The 20,298-nt window shown below is 39.0% G+C and overlaps 1 protein-coding gene across 1 annotated transcript; it reads right to left on the bottom strand.

The window, feature by feature from the left end:
* Positions 1–1,176: 1,176 nt before the first annotated feature.
* GASK1B (golgi associated kinase 1B) lies at positions 1,177–18,607 on the bottom strand. Its single transcript, XM_083368079.1, has 4 exons — positions 17,506–18,607; positions 7,491–7,705; positions 5,658–5,884; positions 1,177–2,220 (listed from the first exon to the last, which is right to left on the bottom strand). The coding sequence occupies exons 1-4, from the start codon at positions 18,446–18,448 to the stop codon at positions 2,013–2,015; spliced, it is 1,593 nt and encodes a 530-aa protein (XP_083224205.1). The 5' UTR covers positions 18,449–18,607; the 3' UTR covers positions 1,177–2,012.
* Between the last annotated feature and the right edge of the window lie 1,691 nt (positions 18,608–20,298).

Genomic DNA, 20,298 nt, shown 5'->3' with positions numbered 1-20,298 from the left:
AGGGACACATCCCTGCATGGCCTGAGAGGGACGGTGAGGCTCCTCCTGTGGACCATGCCCTGGCCTTTGCCCCAATCCCACCCCCCTCTGCCAAAGACCCTCAGATCAGCACCAGGCCCACACAGCCGCTCCTGACGTAAGTGACATTGAGCTGACTATGCCCACCCAGTAGGCCACACCCATCATGGCCACGCCCACCCAGTGGGCCATGCCCCTGAGCACACCATAATGCTGATGCGGCCCTGGCACTTTGCGATAAATTAATGAGTTTTTGGGTTGTGGTTTGGGCACTCAGGCTCTAAAAGGTTCGCCATCACTGGTAAATATGATTCTGGATGACTGACATTATGATGGGACTACAAATGTGTCAAGATCTTTCCAGAGGTCTGCAACTTTGCTTCTGAAACTGTAGTTAAGGAAAGATATGCAGAATGTTCTTTTATGGCACTTTTTTCCTATTTTAATAATAATAATACCAGTTTAAAAAAAGAAATTGAAACTACCAGAGAACAAGATAAGAAAGGGCAGAGGAAGAATTTTTTTATTCATTTTTTATTTGGTCTGCACAGAACTCAGAATGGTCTAAATGATATCAGGGGAATTCTGCCAGTAATTCCACTGGCGCTGCAATATTCTGACAACTGTAATGCAAGGATGCATTTTTTTGGCTTGGTGATGTATAATGGGAAAATGTGAGGCCAGAAGGAATGTATGGTAGCAAAGGAGCTATATTTCATACATCATTCTGAGCCAACCAATGAGTATTTTGGATATCTGCTATGATCACATACTTATTCAAACATTCAAATAAACAATTTTTTAACATTTGCATTAGATATATACTTAGTTGTATGACATATATGTGTCAAGAGTGAAAATTTGACAGCTACATGCCTCTATGTTTTCATCTTGCCATTAGAGTAAGGGGGGAAATGTTGCTTTCAAATGGGTTAGTTAGAGAAACGAAACCTCTCCAGTTCTACAGAAGCTTGCTGAGAGTCAGCAGTATGGATACCTTTCAAGGACATTCTAGCAGGTGTGAAGAAGATAGCAGAGAGGTCCCATAACAAAGAGAACTTGTTGACATGAGCCACGTGGACATCAGGAGGGGTTGGCTGGGAAAGTCATTGTTATATGCCATGGTCTCATGACTTGGGACTTTAGAGTTAGTTTTTCCTCGCCTTTACCAGGACATGTATTCAATAAATAGTAAGCTTTTCAGAGATGAAAATAATCCTGGACTTTTATTTGGATACTCGAGCTGGAGGTTGACAATATGTTTATAAATTTAACATTTTTGTAATTACAAGAAAGAATTTAGTGAGTTTACTAAACAATATTAGAGCTGAATTTAAATGTCAGCACTAATTGAGGTCAATTATTTTCACTGAGAAAAAGCAAAAGCCCTACTAGATTTGCATTTTAACTAAGCAAGTATTTGCAACTATCATAAGAACCATTTCAGAACAATTCAGTGAAATTAATAGAGAATTGCAATTTTTGTCATAAGTGTAATGTTCTCTCCGATTGTTTTATTTTATTCCCAATAAAATCAAACAAGCAGAGGAAAATCTTTAGGGATTTTTAGGGATCATCCCTGTTCCCATATTAAAACTCATCCTATTCAGCAGGTTCCTGCAAAGTTTATGTACCATTTTCAGGTAACTGGAGATTAGCATAGGAGGAATAGGCAAAACTAGTCTTCTTTGCACCAATGTCTGAATACAAATATCTGAATACATACAACCATGGAGGTAAGGATGCTTTTATAAAACAAAAACACCTTGGGATTCCATTAACAACATCTATTTTAAAAAAAATATGAAGAGCAACATGTATTTTTAAAATATGAAATCTTATAATTAATTCCTGTATGTTTGATGTTTGTCAGAATAAATGTATAAATAAACATAAACTTCATTGAATTTGCATTCAGCCAAGTATATAGAATTACAACATAAATATATCAAGAAATTTTTCATCAGTCTCTCTCTCTCTTTAATGATTCAGACTCATTCTTTCATTGGATATACTTTTGCTCCATGAGCATTAATGTAGGTGAGAAGTATTTTGGCTCTCTGCTCAACAACATCAATCAACTTTTCAATGCCTTGGCGCCCTCCTTGACTATCCCAAAAAATTCTGTCCAGGAACAATGACTGAAGCAGTTTTTCCCGCAAATGGTGACTTTTCAGCACAGAAATGGCAGATTCAGGGAACCTGAAATTGAATAAACCCATGCAATTTAATTTAAGTACTGCATTGCTATTTCATTTGCAGTAGCGAAATTATGACCATACATAAATGAGGCAAATTTTGGGCAGTCTACATAATGCAGGTAAATCTAATGGGGAATTGAGAAGCCAGTAGTAAAATAATAAATTTCGCGAAAGAGTTCCCTATTTTTAAAAAACAAAGTAAAATGAATACAGGCAAAGAAGCACTTTGTAGAAAAATCTGCCATCAGATGGTCAACAGCAAAGGGCAGGGACTAAATATAATACACAGAGACACCTCAGGAAAAAGATCTGGCAAGGGTATCTATGTCTTCTTATATCTGTGAATTTTCAAGACACTCAGTCTCTCTTCATGTATTAAATGTTACACAGCTCTTTAATTTTATCCCCTGCTGCCCATTTATATTTAAAAACTCTTTTTCATGTATGCTCAAATATTAATTATTCTGAATATCTGATATCTGAATAGATATTGGGAATCAAGCAGGTCCATATCACAACCAGGATTAAGGGGCATACTGTACCATCCCTGCTACAGGAACAGGTCATATATTTTATAAATCATGGGGGTTTTTTCCATTGTAAAGCAACTGTGGAAGTGCCATGGTAAGAATGCAGTATTGCAGGCTGACCCTGCACATTACCAAGAGTTCAATCCTGATTCAGCCCTCCATCTTTCAGAGGTCAGTAAAATGAGGACAATAGGTGGGGACAATATGCTAACATTTGTAAACCATTGAGAGAATGCTGTAAAGCACTACAAAGTGGCATATAAGTCTAAGTCCGTGGTGGTGAACCTATGGCACGCGTACCACAGGTGGCATGCAGAGCCGTTTCTGTGGGCATGCGTGCAGCTGCTGCTGCCAGCATCTCATGCAGGTCCATTAGGCTACCACCGCCCAGAGCAGCAGCCCCACCCAGCACAAAGGAGGCAAAGCAGCCGGAGAGCAAGCCCCGCGTAGAGGTGCACGCCCATGCCTAGCAGGCAAAAGGCCACCCCAAGTGGGGAAAGCTGGATCCCCATTGGCGTCATGGCCCCCCAGGCCCAGCAGAGACAGGGAGGAAACACGCAATCCTGGCTGGGACTGGGGGGCCATGGCGCCTATGGGGATCTAGCTTTTCTTGATCTGGGTGGCCTTTGGTTGCTGGACGTGGGCGTGCTCTACCACCTCTACCCGGGGCTTGCTAGCTGGCCATTTTGCCTCCTTTGTGCTGGGAGGGCCAGGCCTCCAGGTGGCAGCGGCAACCTAATGGTCCTGTGGCCCCCGGCCCAAATCTGCCTCACGCATGCCTTGCCTAGCACTCCTCTCCTTCCATACCCGCCCACCCAGAGCCCGACCAGGGGGACCACAGCCGCCCATGCTGTGCTGCCCCACCCCCGCCAGCGCATGCCCCACCAGTAGCCACTGCTGCCAGCACAGCAGCAGCAGCAGTAAGAGCAGAAGCAGCCACCTCTTGCGACCCAGCTGGTAGCTTGCCCACTGCCTGGCCTGCCTGCCAGCATGGAGTCCCAGTGCGACTATTTCATGTATTTCCTGACTGTGCCCTTCCCGGCCCACGAGGTACTCCTGGGGGAGCCAGGCCAGTATGGGGCCTTGCCCCAAAGGAACCATCTCTATCTGGGCAAGATGGTCTGCTTCCTGCTGGTCCTGCAGTGGCTAGCATCAGCCTGGCTGGCAGCGGCAGTGTTGGAGACAAGGCCGTCCTTGGTGAAGCAGCAGAGGACGGCATGGCTGGAGCCAGAGAGGCGGCCACCAATGAAGCATCTTCCAGGAATGCCGGGTACTCCTGACCACAGCCACAGCACCCCGGGAACAACTGCAGTGGCCATCCCCCCCAAGGAGCCTATCGTGTCCACCGACGAAGTCATCTTCCCACTGATCATTTATCTGGACAGGCTGCCCCAAAGCACCGTCAAAGCAGCACGCCATGAAGAGCCTGGCTGATACAGACAAGGCAGGAGTGCACACAGAATCCGGTTTTTTCCTTTGACAGCAATGGGGTTAGGGTTGCTGCAGATGATCAGAAGTGCCGCCGAAAACAGCAGAGTCTGTGTGCACATCTGCTATGTGCTCACCCATCAGCCGTGCTCTCCCTGCCTCAGATCAGCTGCAGCATGCTGTGGAGAGCAAGGCTGATGCGGGCTAGGCAGGCTCACAAAGACACTCCGCTTTTTTTGGTGGGGCTTCAGTGCCTGACTGGCTCAGCCAATTTCCCTCTTTCTTCTCCCTGTTCCTCCTCCTCCTTTGACAGTGGTGGGATTTGGGGGATGATCAATCCCCATTTGTGGCATGGCTGCCAACCAATCACCACGCCCTCCTCTCAGGAGGGCAACATCAGCAGCCAATGCCACAGCAGGAAAAGCAGAAGGCAACACCACCCACCAGACCTGCCAGGCAGCTCAGTAACTGCACTTCTCCTCAGCTCCAGGAAGCTTGTGCAATGGAAACTTGACGTTGAGGGCCGTGGGGTGCTCACTGAGGGAGATGCTACCAGTAACAGAGCTGGGGAAATGGGCCAGGTGGGGGGAGCTGCAAATGCCGCTGCCCTGAGGCTTGGCATATTCACCCCCAAGCAGCCATGATTCCCCCTCCCCAGCCGGCCAGCCACCATCCCCTGAACTACTCCTTGCCTAGCTGGCTGGCTGGCACAAAACCTCACCACTCTTCTCCTTGGCAGTGGCAGCCTAATGGACCTGAGCAAACTGCCCAAGGTACAGGGGGAGGGGGAGGCAGGCAATGCAGCAGCTTGGGTATCTCAGCTCCGTCCAAGTTGAAAGCAGAGGCACAGCAGCAGAATTGCTCTCAAACAATAAGAGCCATGTGTGTTGCTCACTCATGTGTGCCGGCCTTGTTGAGAGCAATCCCACTGCTGTGCCTCTGCTTTCTTCAACTTGGATGGAGGTGAGGAGCCACTGGTGGCCACTTGAGTGGGGAGGACAAGCTTTGCTACTGCTGTTGGGCCACATCTGGGCTATGCCCTGCTGCTGCCTTCACCTTTGCCACTGGGTGTGAACAGCAGCGGGGCACTCCATCCTGGGGGGAAAGCAGCAGTGGCCTAACCTTAACCCCCATCCTGCCCCCTCCCTCAACTCGTCTCACCCTGAAGGACGAGCCTCCTGCCCACCGCCCCACCTGCCAGAGACCCCCTGGATCTCCCCCAACACTGCCCGGCCCCCACAGGCATCCCTCCCCTGGAGCAACATCGAGGTGGCCACTCCTACCCTGGCCATGCTCACCCAGTCTGCCGTGACCACCATAGCCATGTCTACCCAGTGGACCCTGCTCACCCGGCACCCGACAATACATAAGTGGGTTTTGGGTTGCAGTTTGGGCACTCGGTCTCTAAAAGGTTCGCCATCATTGGTCTAAGTGGACCATATTTTAAATCTGAAATGCCTTTACTAGAAAATGAACTTACTCATTAATGCCTTGTAATATTTTGAAATCCAGATTATCTTCACTTCTGTCAAAGAAACCTTTATTATGTATAAAAACCAAATGCCTTGGGTCATTCTTTCTCTGAATAATGTGAGTCAAAGCTATGTTGTCTTGGTCATCACATTGCCGATTTAGCCCTTTCTGGACACAGGAATCCTCTTTACGTGGTTTGAATCCACAACAGTTCTTATCCAAGCGATGATAGATCTGAAATTGAATAAAGTTTCATTACCATCATGAATTATGGACTCCTATAAACAGTTACTTTTTAGGTTTATGGGGCGCCACAAAAATGCATATAAAACATGGACCATCACAACTGCAGATCTATGAAAAAGTATTAAGATGAAACTCATAATCACTAATCATATTGGCCACAGCAGAGGTAGCTTAAATCTGTATTCATCCCTCCCAGTTTTATAATGATTTGCCTGTTGGCCCCACGCTTCTTTTCCTCATGGACACAGTCTATAACGCTTCCACAACAATGTGAATACAGGTAGTCCTTGACTTATGACCCCAACTGAGCCCAACATTTCTGTTGCTAAGCGAGACATTTGTTAAGTGAATTTTGCCCCATTTTACAAACTTTCTTGCCACAGTTGTTAAGTGAATCCCTGCAGTTGTTAAGTTAGTAACACAGTTGTTAAGTGAATCTGGCTTCTCCATTGATTTGCTTGTCAGAAGGTTGCGAAAGGGGATCACTGCAACCATCATAAATATGAGTCAGTTGCTAAGCATTGAGAATTTTGATCATGTGACTACAGAAATGCCACAACAGTCATGTGAAAAATGGTCATAAGTCACTTTTTCGGTGCCGCTGTAACTTCGAACAGTCACTAAATGAACTCTTGTAAGTCGAGGATTATCTGTAATGAGGTGGTCAATAGCCGGGGTCTGCCCAAATATTATTGGCCCCTTCAGGCCACTGAGAAACATGTTCTATACTCTGGTCACTTCTACACCTCCTGACTCATGAAGGATCAATCAGGCATTACATAAATTACCTTATACTGTATATATCAATTTAGGTTTTTTGGTTTTTTTTAAAGGTAGTAGACCAGTTTTTAAACACAAGCACTTTTTCTACGCTACACAGACTGTCAGTTTAAATGGGGAAAAAGAAGCTACAGTATTTCTTCCAGATATATGCTTCTGCTTCTGTCTCAAATGAATGAAATACAGATTTTCTATTAGATTTTATGTAGCCATGCTATTTTCTGTGCTCTGTGGAGTACTTATTAACACTGCAGGCCATAAGGACAGAACTGGACTCCTTGGACACTTCTCTCCACTACTGCCACTTGCAACAAATCACAGAAGAGACACATGCTATTAATCTGTTCAATTACACTTGCGAGTACTGAATTCCAGATGGAGATAGCCTAATTAACAGATCACATGACAGAAGGGTACCAGTAAGGAAGAATGGAGTAATTTGACCTGTTACTTAGACAACTTGAGTAATGGCTAAAATGTTCATCTCAGATACCTTGTACAGTTTTTGAATAAGAAATAGCTCCACCAAATGTCAGAAATGCACTTAAACATAGATGTGTGGCGTTATAAAATAAAAATATGTAGGTCAATGGAACTTTAGGTCACAGATTGTTCACCACTGTTTTAACATCTCTTCTAAAACGTAATCCAACACCTCATTACCATTTTTCTTGCAACAACCACAAGAATTTCTAATAAAATTACTGTGTGAGTTGGTCATATAAATTAAAAAATGGTTTACTTCTTTTTAAAAAATGTGCTGCTGAACAACTTATATACTATCAACAGATCTCTTTGGACATAATTTTCTCACCTGTAAAAGAAAATCAAGAAGTGCCATCTTGGACCATTCATGGTAATGAATATCTGTACATTCCCATTCTGCTTTGGGGACTTTGTTATTTTGCCAGCACTTTTCTTTTAGTTGCTTCTTGTAAGATCCCCAGGTGAGTCTCAGTGAAGAGTGTGTCTCATTGTCTGTCTGAGCCAAGGAGGGATCCCAAAGAATGACAGGGCGTGGTCCATCATCTCAAGTAAAAACATTTAAAACACCAACGTGAACTGTTAAGTGAAATTTAGACTGTACCTAAGACTTATAATCCTTGGTTATTCTTTTGATATTGTCTAAAACTGAAATAGTTTAAAACATATGTTAGTAAAGGGGCCTAATATAGATGTGGTAAGAAGAAAACAAACTGCCAATCATTTTATTTCCCTTGGTTAATATGGTTATATTCCACATCTAAAGAAGCCATTCAAGTCAAGGAAGAACCCCAGACATTTTAATTGTTTCCAATACCAGCTGGCTTCTACCTACAAAAGTGCTCTGCTTCAAAAGAGTTCTGATGCTTGAGAAGATTTATTAATGAAATTAGAAGTAGTTTGGCCAATTTGTTCCTGATATATATCTGGGTAGCTTATTCACATATTGCAAAACAATATTTATTTATGAGAATGAAACTATGTATGACCAGGCGGTGAATATCAACCTATACCAAATAAGTCTACATTAGTGTCTTGAATGTTTTAGTTTTTAAATGGATAGAATTCTAGCAAAAACATATGCATAAAATATGTGTGGCTGTACTACTTTCAAAGAGGAACCAACAGTGAGAATACAAAAAAATCAAAACAGTTCAAAACTGCATAATTAGTGTACAGAATGGTCATGCATAATTTCAGTCACATTATTTTAAAGATGTTGCTTGAAGTGGCATCGGTGTAAAGCAGCTATGCCTTCTCCTGGTATCAAAATTCTTTTACGTTCCTGTACAACTCAAAGCACCCTTTGGAGAGCAGATCCAATCTACTGCAAAGCCCTATCTCTGTATGTCCTGTGCAGGTCAATATGATGATCATCTGCATGCCATTGCAGAATATAATAATAATAATAATATTTGCAAGAAATACCATTTGCCTGCAAGCTAGAACTGGGACCACAAAATAGAAAAGTAATTTTAAAAAATGGAGAAGTTAAAGTGCTCTGGGACTTTAGAGTTCAAACAGATAAGCATCTGCCACATAAGATCCGAGACTTAACAATTATAAGAAAGACAAAAAACATGGACAGTGGACATTGCAGTACCTGGAAACCATAGCAGAGAATACAAATTACAAAGACTTACAAATAGAATGATAAAGATTGTGGCAAAAAAAAACCAAAGATAGTACCAATAGTAATAAGTACCTTGGATGCAAACCCCAAACACCTGGAGCACTACTTGGCATTGACAATTTAATTGACAATTGACAATTTAAATTGAACACCTTACATCCTGGAATAATGTCTTTTACACCATCACACAACATATTGCTTTTTTTGTATCCACTATACAAACTGTAAATTCAATTACCCTATATTGTCAATTCTCTGAGTTCACTGTATACAAATGCATATATTTAAAAAGAGGGAATATCTCAAATTTGGATGGGAATGGGACAACCAAATCTAGAAATTGAAATATATTAAGCCATACTAATAAATTCCAAAACATGAGAAACTGAGAGGAATAAAAATGGCTAGATTTGCTCATCTCTAATGGTAAGAAGAGATGCGGGTTTTGCTCATCTCATATTTCAGAAGCTAAATAAATAGATACCTCTGTTTTATGCTTTTTTTAAACTAGTGATCACATGTTCACACACCCTTTCTGATTGCTTCACCCTTACAGTTCTTTTTCCCTCCTGCAAATCAAATATAAGTGGTTTTCTCAACACATATATCCATTCTTGCTTTGCAAAAGCTGATTTATCCTGTGCAGCCCTTCCTGTTTTCCTATGCATTCTAGATAAAAGGAAAGGGGAGGAAGAATGGATAATTAATGTGTTATTTTTATCCCTTAAAATGTCATTTGAAAAATGGAGTGAAGGTGAAGTACGGGAAATGAGTGTTATTCATGGGGAACAGACTTCGTAAATTCTTTCCACCATAACAATGCACATTTCAAAAGCTTTACTAAAACAGGCTTCCCATTGCTACTATGGAATCCTTCCCCTTCCCCCATCCAATCTTATTATTTAACGTACATAGAAAGGGCCTAAAAAGAACCAATTCCAACCCCCTGCTCTAATGCTGGTCAGTTTCAGATGAACTTATAACTAAAAGAATTAACACATGCAAAACTACTGGCTAAATTCCCATCTCAAAGAATATTTATATTCTAATGAAATAAACCCAGAGCTTGAGGCAAGCATTTTAAATCCTGAATTGATAAACATTTTGCAGCCAAGAACCTCATCTTTTTATTTCTTTTATTTTCTGGGGGATAAAAGCATGACAGCCACATAGTGACTTCACTGGAGGATTAGAATCAATATTTTAAATCCTTCTTTGGCTTAGGGGATAGGGTCCCCTCCTCCAAATATTTAGTACATTTTTATTTCTATAAAAGAAGTTGCTGTCCTAATTTGTCAGAAAAATCTGGGGCTAGGCTCAGACAAAAAAATACATAGGGCTACACATACAATCAGGAAATCCTGAATTGCCCACTCTTACTTTAGAGATCCTCTAGTCCAGGGCTTTTCAACTTTTTCACCCATTGTACCACTTTTAGGATATGGCAACATCCGAGTACCACCAGTCGCCTAGCAAGGTGTCAAAAACTTGATGACCAAAAAAAAAGGGAAAAAAGTGATGAAGTACAGGTAGTCCTCAACTTACAAGAGTTCGCTTAGTGACTGTTCGAAGTTACAATGGCACTGGAAAAAGTGCCTCCCAAGCCACAGCCAAGCAAGACACCTGCCTGCCTGCCCGGTGGTGCTCTTCCTCCTGTCCGAGGTTTTCATTGTTGTGAGCATTTCTGTTGAGGATTGGCAGCGGGGGAGGGGTGGGGTGGGGTGTTTGGTTTTTATTCCATACACCCCTCTGCTGGGTGATTGCAGCAGGTTTTGGTCACTTCACATGACCCTGGGACACTGTGACCGTCATAAATATGAATCAGTTGCCAAGCACCTGAATGTAAATCACAAGACCCTGGAGATGCTGCAACATTCCAGCTGATCGGCACTTCTTCTGGGCTCAGCAGAAGCACCGGGATTAATGCCGAGCTCCAGCTGGAGCCTGGCACTGATCCTGGCGCTTCCGCTGAGCCCTGAGAGCCCTGCAGCTCCAGCCATCTCTTGCTCTGGCTTGTGCAGTGCTGCCACCGGTTCAGCTCATTTCCCCTCCCCTGCTACCACTTTTCTAGGATGGTCGCGCACCACCTGCCAGGTGCCAATGTACCAAAGGTGGTACCCATACCACTGGTTGAAAAGCCCTGCTCTAGTTTAGTCTTCTAACTGGGCATCAATCACACCTGTCAGCCATGCTATAAGAAAGTCAAGAAATCTGTTGTTTGAGAGTCCCTGGAACTAAGAAGAAATGCTGCTTTTATTGCATTGATGGAAACAGTAAAAGGGGAAGTCTATCCTATCCTAAACATCTTCCACCTTTCAATATATAAAATACATCTTTTTATCCTATGGAAGCCTGTCCTAGGTTTTATCTTCTAAATTGCTGACCAGCAATAGTATCTTACATGACTGTAGCCAGTGATGGGATTCAAATGTGTGAACAACTGGTTCTCTGTGTGGATGCTGCTTCCAGAAGTCCATTCTGGGCCTGGGCAACAAAAAATTAGCTACCAGTTCTGCTGGCTGAATCCCATCACTGATTTTAGCCAACAATGGAGCCAAAAAGTCCTGACCCAGGCTTTGAGAACCTGGTGGGTAATGCAAAGTTAGCAGCAAATGTTTTGGAGTGACTAGTTTGGAGATAAATACCACATTGATGAAATACCAGCTATTTTTTGCTTTTGCGGGTTTCTGTCTCCATAGCAACTTAGTACCTTGCCTACACTTTCTAATATTAGAACTGCAAATTTGGTATATTCTGGCACACAGTTATAGTTTGTTGGAGGATAATGGCTTTCGGAGCACTCCCATCTGTTTTTTATTGAAGTGCCAGAAAGATTCCCCAAGCTGACTTTTGCTTTATTGGTTTAATGGTTCATTATATACAGATCTCATTTAAACATGATTAGGAAATTGCAATAGAATCCAAAAGTTAAATTTTTCTATCCAAGTCCAAAATGTACATCAACAAGTAGCAATGCTGGACAAAACAAGTTGTTTTGTTTTGCACAACTTTAACCTTTTGGAAGTGTCTTAGGGCTTGTTTTGATGAACAATCCATACATTTTTATATGCAGTTTTTCCTAGTAATGTATTTTGTATGCAGTTAAAGTGTTGCACAAAAGCAAATGCACTCTGAGCTATGGAAATTGAATTCTCTCACATTCCAATCTGCTTTTAGGAGAAAATGTGATATAAATTTAACAAACCAATTTAACCAAGAAATCCTGGATACACTGTTTAAAATCAGAAAATTATATTATGAAAAATAAAGTGGCAAAAGTTAATTACCTTTTGGTTGTGCTTTAATTTGGGCCAGTTCATATTAAATTATGAAATGAACAAATGTATCTTTTATTCTAACAGAATAACACAGAATTAGAGACTTGGGTAGCAACATAAGTAAAATAAAAATGCAAAATGAACCAAAAAGCAATTGCCTAATTTCTGACCCAGACAGATAAGAAATTGTAAATGTGATATAGGCAAGCCAATTTCTCTGAAACTGATAGAGAATGTGTTATGATTTTCAAAAGAAAATACTAACATTCCAAATTATTATAATAATAAAAGCCAAATTTCATCCAATGGATTATTTGACTTTTTCTAAAACTGGAAAGAGAGAGTATGAATTTCTGTGAAGTCAAGTACTATATTCTGATGAAGTCCCTCTCATTTTTGCCAGAGTGAATAGTGAAAATAGTCCCAGGTGAGCTCCATTCAGGCTTATCCCATTGTTCCCTTCCAGGCTATCAATAAGAAATCAATAAAGTCAGCACAACTGAAGTGAGAGAAAGTGCCTTTTGCAACAGGGAGCCAATGGAAGCAAGATGCTGAATATGGCCATAGATCAAACCCTGCCTATTTGTATAACATTGACCCAAAGGAGTGGTACTTTAATCTTATGGTCTTCTTGCCCCTGCCTATTGTAGATGTCCCTCATTCTGGCATGATTCTAAGAGGCATTGGTGTGGGCATGCCAGTGCATTAAACTAAACAAGTGGAAAAATTACAGAGAAAACTAATTAATGAATATAACAGTGCCAACCAGGAAAAATATCCCTTGTGGCATCTGTTCCCACCCACAATGACAAAATACGTATCACAGTGCATAGTACATTTATACATGAAATGACATTGCAAGAAATATGTAAAAAGTAGAATTTACCTAATAAAATTACAATGCACATTTCATCATTTGTGCCCCCTACAAATTCCTGTGACTATCTTCTGAATTTTTTCTCATCAATTATCAGTTTGATGACTAAAAAGTTGCTTTCAATTTTTCTTTCAAAGAAGAAGAGAATTAGGTGAAATTCTCAAAGTAAGAATGTGGTTTTGCTCTTATTTAGTACAAAGTAAAGGATGCTTGTAAATATTCTCACCTAATATTAAACCAGAAAATCAAAAACTTCTTTCACAGAGGAAGAACTTTTTTGAAAATTTGCAAGGTGGGTTTTGATACAGCTTTAGAACACCATGACAATATTGTAAACTAGGCCTGAAGATTGAGGCTCATCAAACAAAACTCTTGTTTATCATCACTGAACAAAGCAATTATATTAAAGCTGTGGCTAAGCAAATGATAGTTCACTAACATTAAGACATGTGAGAAGAAAAACTCAAAAGGCATAACAAATAAAAAGGCTTTTCAAACACATTTATCAATACTAGCATTTCATTGGCAAACTGAACAAAATTATTGGTTCTGATGAATGGCACAAAATAATATTGGAGACATAATAAAGTTTTTCATTACCCCTAACCCTAACCCTTATATTAATTAAACTGATGTAACCTTTCAAGGGTGCAGGCTGGAACACTATAAGCACGTTTCTTGTTCTTGCTGCTGCTTACCCAGCACATAGGGAACAGGATAATTAGTTGAGTTTCTACATCTGTCTGTGTCAAGTTCTCATACTCCATTGGTATAAAACCAATTACAGAGCAAGCAAATACATTGAAAATTAGAGTAAGATAGTCATTTACAGTTTCAAAAGAAGGTTGTTCTGAATATGAGCTCATTAAATAACCAGCCTTTCAATTACCTCAATTGTGTATATATGCATTCTTCCAAGGCTTATACATATGTATATGGGATTATAGAGCTTATACACAAATGTATACTTTACATAGACACACACACACACACACACATGTGCATGTAGGGGTGCAAGACCTGCTCACAGGAAGGAAAGTGATTGCCAAGGTCAGAGAAACAAAGGATCTGATAGCCTGCAGTTCAGAATACTTTGCATACTCTTGGCATTCTCTGATTTAGAGCTATATAATCTGCCACAAACACAGGATGGGAGCATCTTAAAGATTAAGTGTGGATATGCGTTATGCCTCATCTGAGAATACTGAAACTGGATTTCAGTATTCTTGCCAAGCATCTCTATATAAAACAACAGAAATATTGTGAGATTTAAATATTTAACAACATTTTAAGAGTTTGTTTTTAATTAAATTGGGACAATCATGCCCCAACAACCATGTTCTCTATTCCCATTTTGCTTGCTACAACTAGTTTATTAAAGCCTGATTTGTTCAGTTTGGCCTTTTTTGAAAAGGAAGATCTTCATTCAGCCAAAACCAGATGTTAGCCTAAGGACACAATTCTCAAGTTTGAAATAAATATTATAAATGGCTTTGAAAGTCAGAACTGCAGTATACTTCCTCCCCTTCTCATCTCCAAGCCTTTCTAAATTTTGGTCTGCCAACAATAATGAATCTTAGAAAAAAAACGTTGTTGGGACTTAGCTTTTCTTTGTGATAAAGCAGCTATGTCACAGGACAAAGTGAAATAATTTGGTGATTTAAGAGGTTCACTATTCATTTAGTCAGTGACTAACCAAAACATTTTATTAGCAGATCAAACATGATGAGAAATTCAGACAGGAAACAAAAGGTGTAAGCTCAAGTTATCTTAAGGGAGGCTTCCACAAAATGAGTGATACCTTTAAGATGCTTACTGTGTGAAAGGGTAATTTGGCAGCGCGTTTATCTTTCTGTGTCCTTTCTATATAGAGATAGGTTAATAGTACATTGAGGTGTTAGTTCCAAGCTTTATTTGTATTGGCTGCTGCTGTTTTAAAGATGCTGGATTTTAATATGGCTTTCATGTTTATTACTTTATATAATGGTAATTGCTTTATTTTGATTTTTGTCATTTTGAAGTTGATCCTGTGAATAAGAGAGATTTATAAAGTAAATTAATAAGCCACATTTATTCTGATATAGAAAATCACAACATTTTAAGGAAAATAAAAGAGATCCATAGAACACTGGGCAAATGTGGATTTATTTATTAAAGCCACTAATATTCTCATTCAGTCTGGCTTTCTGAATAAATTTTTATCTTAGAGATATAAGGTAGAAATACCTAGATAAATAAATAGCACATTCCTAAATAAAAGTGTACAAAATTAATCCCATTAATAGATTTATCTCTAACTTGTCACATAAATAACCACACTGGCATAAGATTGACAAATTAAAGATAGACTATAAAACCCTAAACAGATTGGGAGATTTGCCCATACTCATTGTAAGAAATGAAATCTTCCAAGAGTTGTCATTAATTTGTGCTGACATATTTTGCCATTATTTTTCCCAGTTCCTGCCTACCTAGCAGTTGGAAAGCATGCAAATGGAAGTAGATAACTAGGTACCACTTCAGCGGGAAGGTAATGGTGTTCTGAGCGCCTTGGCGTATAGTCAGGCTGGCCACATGACCACAGAAGGATCTTCAGACAATACTGGCTCCCTCAGCTAAGAAACAGAGATGAAGACCGCCTCCTAGTGTCAGACACGGGGAAAACTTTACCTTTATTTTGCATAGCATAACTAGCTCAGATTGGATTTTAAGATCCAAAACAGTAAATTGGGTTTCCCATTTTAATGTTATTTGCAGTTAAGAAACATCGTAACAAGAAATTTATGGATTTTTATGTGTAAACCACCCAAAATCACTTTACATAAGATGGACAGTATAGAAATTTAATAAATATATAAATAATAAATGAAATAACAAAAAGGAAAACTGCCGCTTTTCCTCTTGAACATCATCACCTAGCAACAGTTCTCTATCTCTGTAGAGAATGAAAAAGGCTGAACTGTCCTTTTTGCTTCTTGACAATCACAAATGCTAATGCAGCCTAAAAACAACTGTTAATATGATTGCTCAAAGAGCAATTTACAAAGGGCCTCAGACCATGATTCTCTATCCTGCACCCTGAAGTCAGAACTACTTCATTCTCTTCACCAGCTTCGCACCAGTAAAACCCTTCCCTAAAAATAACAGATGTATAATGTGACTTCTGTACTTTTAGAGCCTGGATATTTTTAAAAGCTATTAAGAAATCACTCAGACTATTGACATTTTCAGTGCAGAGACCCATAAAGTGACATTAAAACATAGACTACTTTTATATTTGCTTATATAGGAATGTTTTCCTAGTCAATTTCTCCTAGTTTTCTTTGCCTTTAATAAAACACACACTGGTTAGAAATTTTACATAAAATAGCACTGTGACCACATTAGGAAAGAATCAGTACAGAAATGGAGAACTATTTTCAGACTCTTTCAAGCAAATGTACTGCAGCCTTCTCTGATATAATTATATTATGACTGTTGCTCCAGTTGAAGTCATAGTTCAGCAATAAAGTGGAATATGAAAAGGGGCATTCATTTTGAGATTTAAAAATTAAATGTGCACAAGTTAGGTCAGTTATAAGTTTAGTGCTTATTGGGCAATGCATGTTATATTATCTTAGTGAAACATAAGTTTAAAAGATGAGAAACAAATGCATAATTACATTATAAAATCTTATTGAAACTATTCTTTTCTAGAAATAAATTCATTGGTACAGTCAGAATCCACCAAAATTATGGTTCATAATATTTCAGTCTGACTATGATAGAAAATTCCAACACTGTACATTCATGGTTGTTTTTTAAAATAAAAAAATAAAAGTATAAAGGCACTGAAAAAGAACAAGTGTTTCATTATATTCTTTACTTTGTCAAATCACGATGGGCTGTTTGAAATAGAATTGCACTGTATTATTGCAATTAAATTTAGCATACAAATCACTAGGTAAAGTTGTTTGGCAATCTCTGTTAAGAGCACTGATTTATTCTGCACTTTTGCAAAAATCTCACATGTGATAGAGACTACATAGCTAAAATATTAGATGACATATATGCCGTGGCAGCAATATCTGGCCCATACTTTTCTTGCTAAACCAAATTTTGCATCCAGAATGTTAATGTAATCTGAGAACTTCATTCTCTCCTGAACAATTTTCCTTTCTTATAATACATGAATTTTCATATCTGATATGGATAAAACATATCACCTACCCACTCAACACTGCAATCATAGTGTGACATTTGATAAACTAAGAAAATTAATTTAGTTGAATATTTGAAATTTTGATTACTCAAGCAATTTATATTGTGATTTGACTGGGCAGTAGATACAGGCAATCTGAATCCTTCCAGATGTTTTGGACAGTAACTCCCACAGCTCTTGCCATTCGATATACTCATTGAGGTTGAATAGAATCAGTCAAAACTCTGGAAGGCATCAAATTACCAACTTCTGCTGTTGAGTATTTAAAAACATTTATTTCTTGATGCTACTGAAAGATAAAAGCTTACTCTAAGAGAGAATGTTCCTTTTTTCCAATGCAGAGAGTAAATTAATTACCTTGTACAAATTCCAACTTTCTGCTTATGGTGGGCAAAGTCCGATTCAGCCTCAGGATCCTGTCCAAATGGAAAGCAAACACTTCACTCATGTCAAGTGGTCTCTTGATGATGCCACAGTGACCTTGGCTACATATGTCTTCTTTGACTGACTTATTATCAAGCTCTGTTCTCCCAAATTCCAGAAGTATTCCATGATGAGAAGGCACTTCTTGGATACTATTTATTTTGGAATCTGCCATATAACGCATACTTAGGATGTCCTCTTTACTCAGCCAAGATGGTGGACTCTCACTGTACATCCTGATATTGCTGTCCTGTACATTAGTTTGAACATTTAGGCCTCTTATAATTATTTCAGGTCTCCAATGCTTTATATTTTGAGCCATTTGTTTTTCTTTCTGCTGTTGTTTCTGCCTAGCTTTCTCTGGAACTACTGCTCCTTTCCTCTTGTTCATAGATTTGCCATAAAATGACTTACGTTGGATTGTGCCATCCCATGAGTTCTTATTCCCATACTGCAAAGGCAATACTTGCTTCTTTCTTTGCTTGGGCTTCACAGTGCCTCGAATCTTAGCAGGTTTCCGTTTCTTGGACCGCAAAGTGATGTATACCACATTAGGCAATATTGATGTGTTCTTTGTCCCCCTCTGAGAGTTTTCACGGTCAGAAAATGACCAGGTGCTATCCATTGGGATTTCAGAAAAATGAGGCTGAGCATCATCTTGAAGATTCCAAGATTTTGCTCTTGATAGTCCTTTTCTGTTTTGTGGTACCACACGACCTACTTGACTGACAAAGAAGCCCAAATATATCACAAAAGCAGTGCCCAATAGCAAATTCCTTCTGGTCCTTGAGCATTTGCAACTCCAAAGCAGCCGAAGTGAGCGCAGAGGACAAAAAAGCCAGTTGATAATTTGGCATGTCTGAACCAGGAAGCTCATTTCTCCAGTGAATCAACATGATGAAAGTAGTTTAAGAATCCACTGGTCGCCAGCTAGGATGCTGCTGCATGCCTTCTAAATGACCAGATGTCTCCACCTCTTTTTACAGCTGTTGTGTGTGTGTCTCTCTCTGCATATACACATTGAAAATGCCAAACAATTGTAAGTGTTCAGTTCTAATGAATCTGACAGCGTACTCTGACAGGCTGTTAAAATCTTTCAGCCACCTCAAAGGGTGTGATTGGGTTCAGTGAATGAATGGAGTCGGCTGTATAAACAGAGTTAACTGAGTCACAGTCTGGGGGTCCCTTCTGGGCTGCTGAACTGTTAGAGGGGAAAGAATGACAAATATCATTTTACAGCCATCATTACCCACATGGTTATTTTTAAACCAGGTATATCTCTTCATTTAAAGACTACATCCAGTAATTACATTCCCAAAAGGAAGAAAAGGTTGGAACTTCATGTTATGTATGTCAAATTAATATAAAACTATAAAAATAACCCTCAAACATAGTTGAAATTTCTGTTCATATTAGTTCATATTACTAACAACATTCAGAAAAGGGCTTTTTTTTACAACTTGATAGTTGGTATATCTTTTTCCTATGCTCGTGGCAAGAAAGATATATAGAAATCAACTCACTGTATTGCTTCTAGTTAACCTGAAAATATATTTCATTAATCAGCGAAGGACTATGTAGGAAAATTAACTTTATAATTATATAAGATTTAACTAAAGGAGAACCTCCTAGTCAGGTAAAAAGATGTACATTCTTGGGTTGACATTCATTTAGGCATTCGTTTTTTTATAAAGCAAAAATTCTTCCTTTTTTCAATGGCTAGATTTTTTTTAATACAACAATATTACATTGCAAACAAAAAATATAAACAATTGCATGAGTAAATTATATACGTGTATATTCTATTCTGAATGCATCCTCCTAATTCTAAAAATATTATACTGATGTGTTCACATAGCACATCTGCAAAAAATTATAAATCTTATAAATGAACATAATTTTCTGGTGCTACAAAAACTCAGCATATGAAACAAATCTTTTACTTATAACAACTATTATTAAAATAAAGCTTAGAATAATCTTACCGACACAGTTGGCCCAAATCTTAGCTCAAAAATTTCTAGCAGTAATGAATATTAGCAAAACCTTTAAAATGTAAAGGAAGCCATTTTTTTTCCAAGGAAAAAAATATCCACTAATTGGACAATACTTTTATTAAAATTGAATAAAATATTACAAAACAATAAACAAGTTTTTGATATTTTCCTGTGTTTTATTTCAAAATCCTGATGCATGCAGTTCATTTATCAAGAAAGTTCTGTTTGAGAAACCTCAGTCCAGTTCCACATTCCTTCTACATATTCTGATCATCCCAGATGGGTGTTCCTAGTTGACTGCCACAAACTTATATGAACTTTTCATTTCTTTTGAGCTATTTTAATTTCTGCAATGGAAAAGCCTAGCCTGATGTCTTGCTCCTAAAACAAAACACTAAATCTATGTAAGTTTTGAGGGCCCCCTAGTGAACAAAATCAGAATGGTTTCACACCATCATCTTTACTACAAAAGAAAAACAACTGATATATGTGGCTACAAAATTGAGCATATTTCTTGAGACACATCAGATTAACTTTAATGAATTTATTGAATATCAGTGTCCCAAAATACTTACAATTTTAAAATTGTCAATAGAGAGAAGCAGTAGAGAGAGGAACAGAACAGAGGCAAGGATAACTAGAAAACAATGTGATATTTAATTAAATGAGAAATAAATAATCGGGAGAAGAGGAGGCAATGGGCAATTGGGAAATTTGAGGAGAAAAATGC

The sequence above is a fragment of the Vipera ursinii genome (genome assembly GCF_947247035.1).
Source record: "Vipera ursinii genome assembly, chromosome: 7".
In the NCBI taxonomy this organism is placed as follows: Eukaryota; Metazoa; Chordata; class Lepidosauria; order Squamata; family Viperidae; genus Vipera; species Vipera ursinii.
Note: the sequence above shows the minus strand (reverse complement) of the source record. Positions and strands in the feature narration are given on the sequence as shown.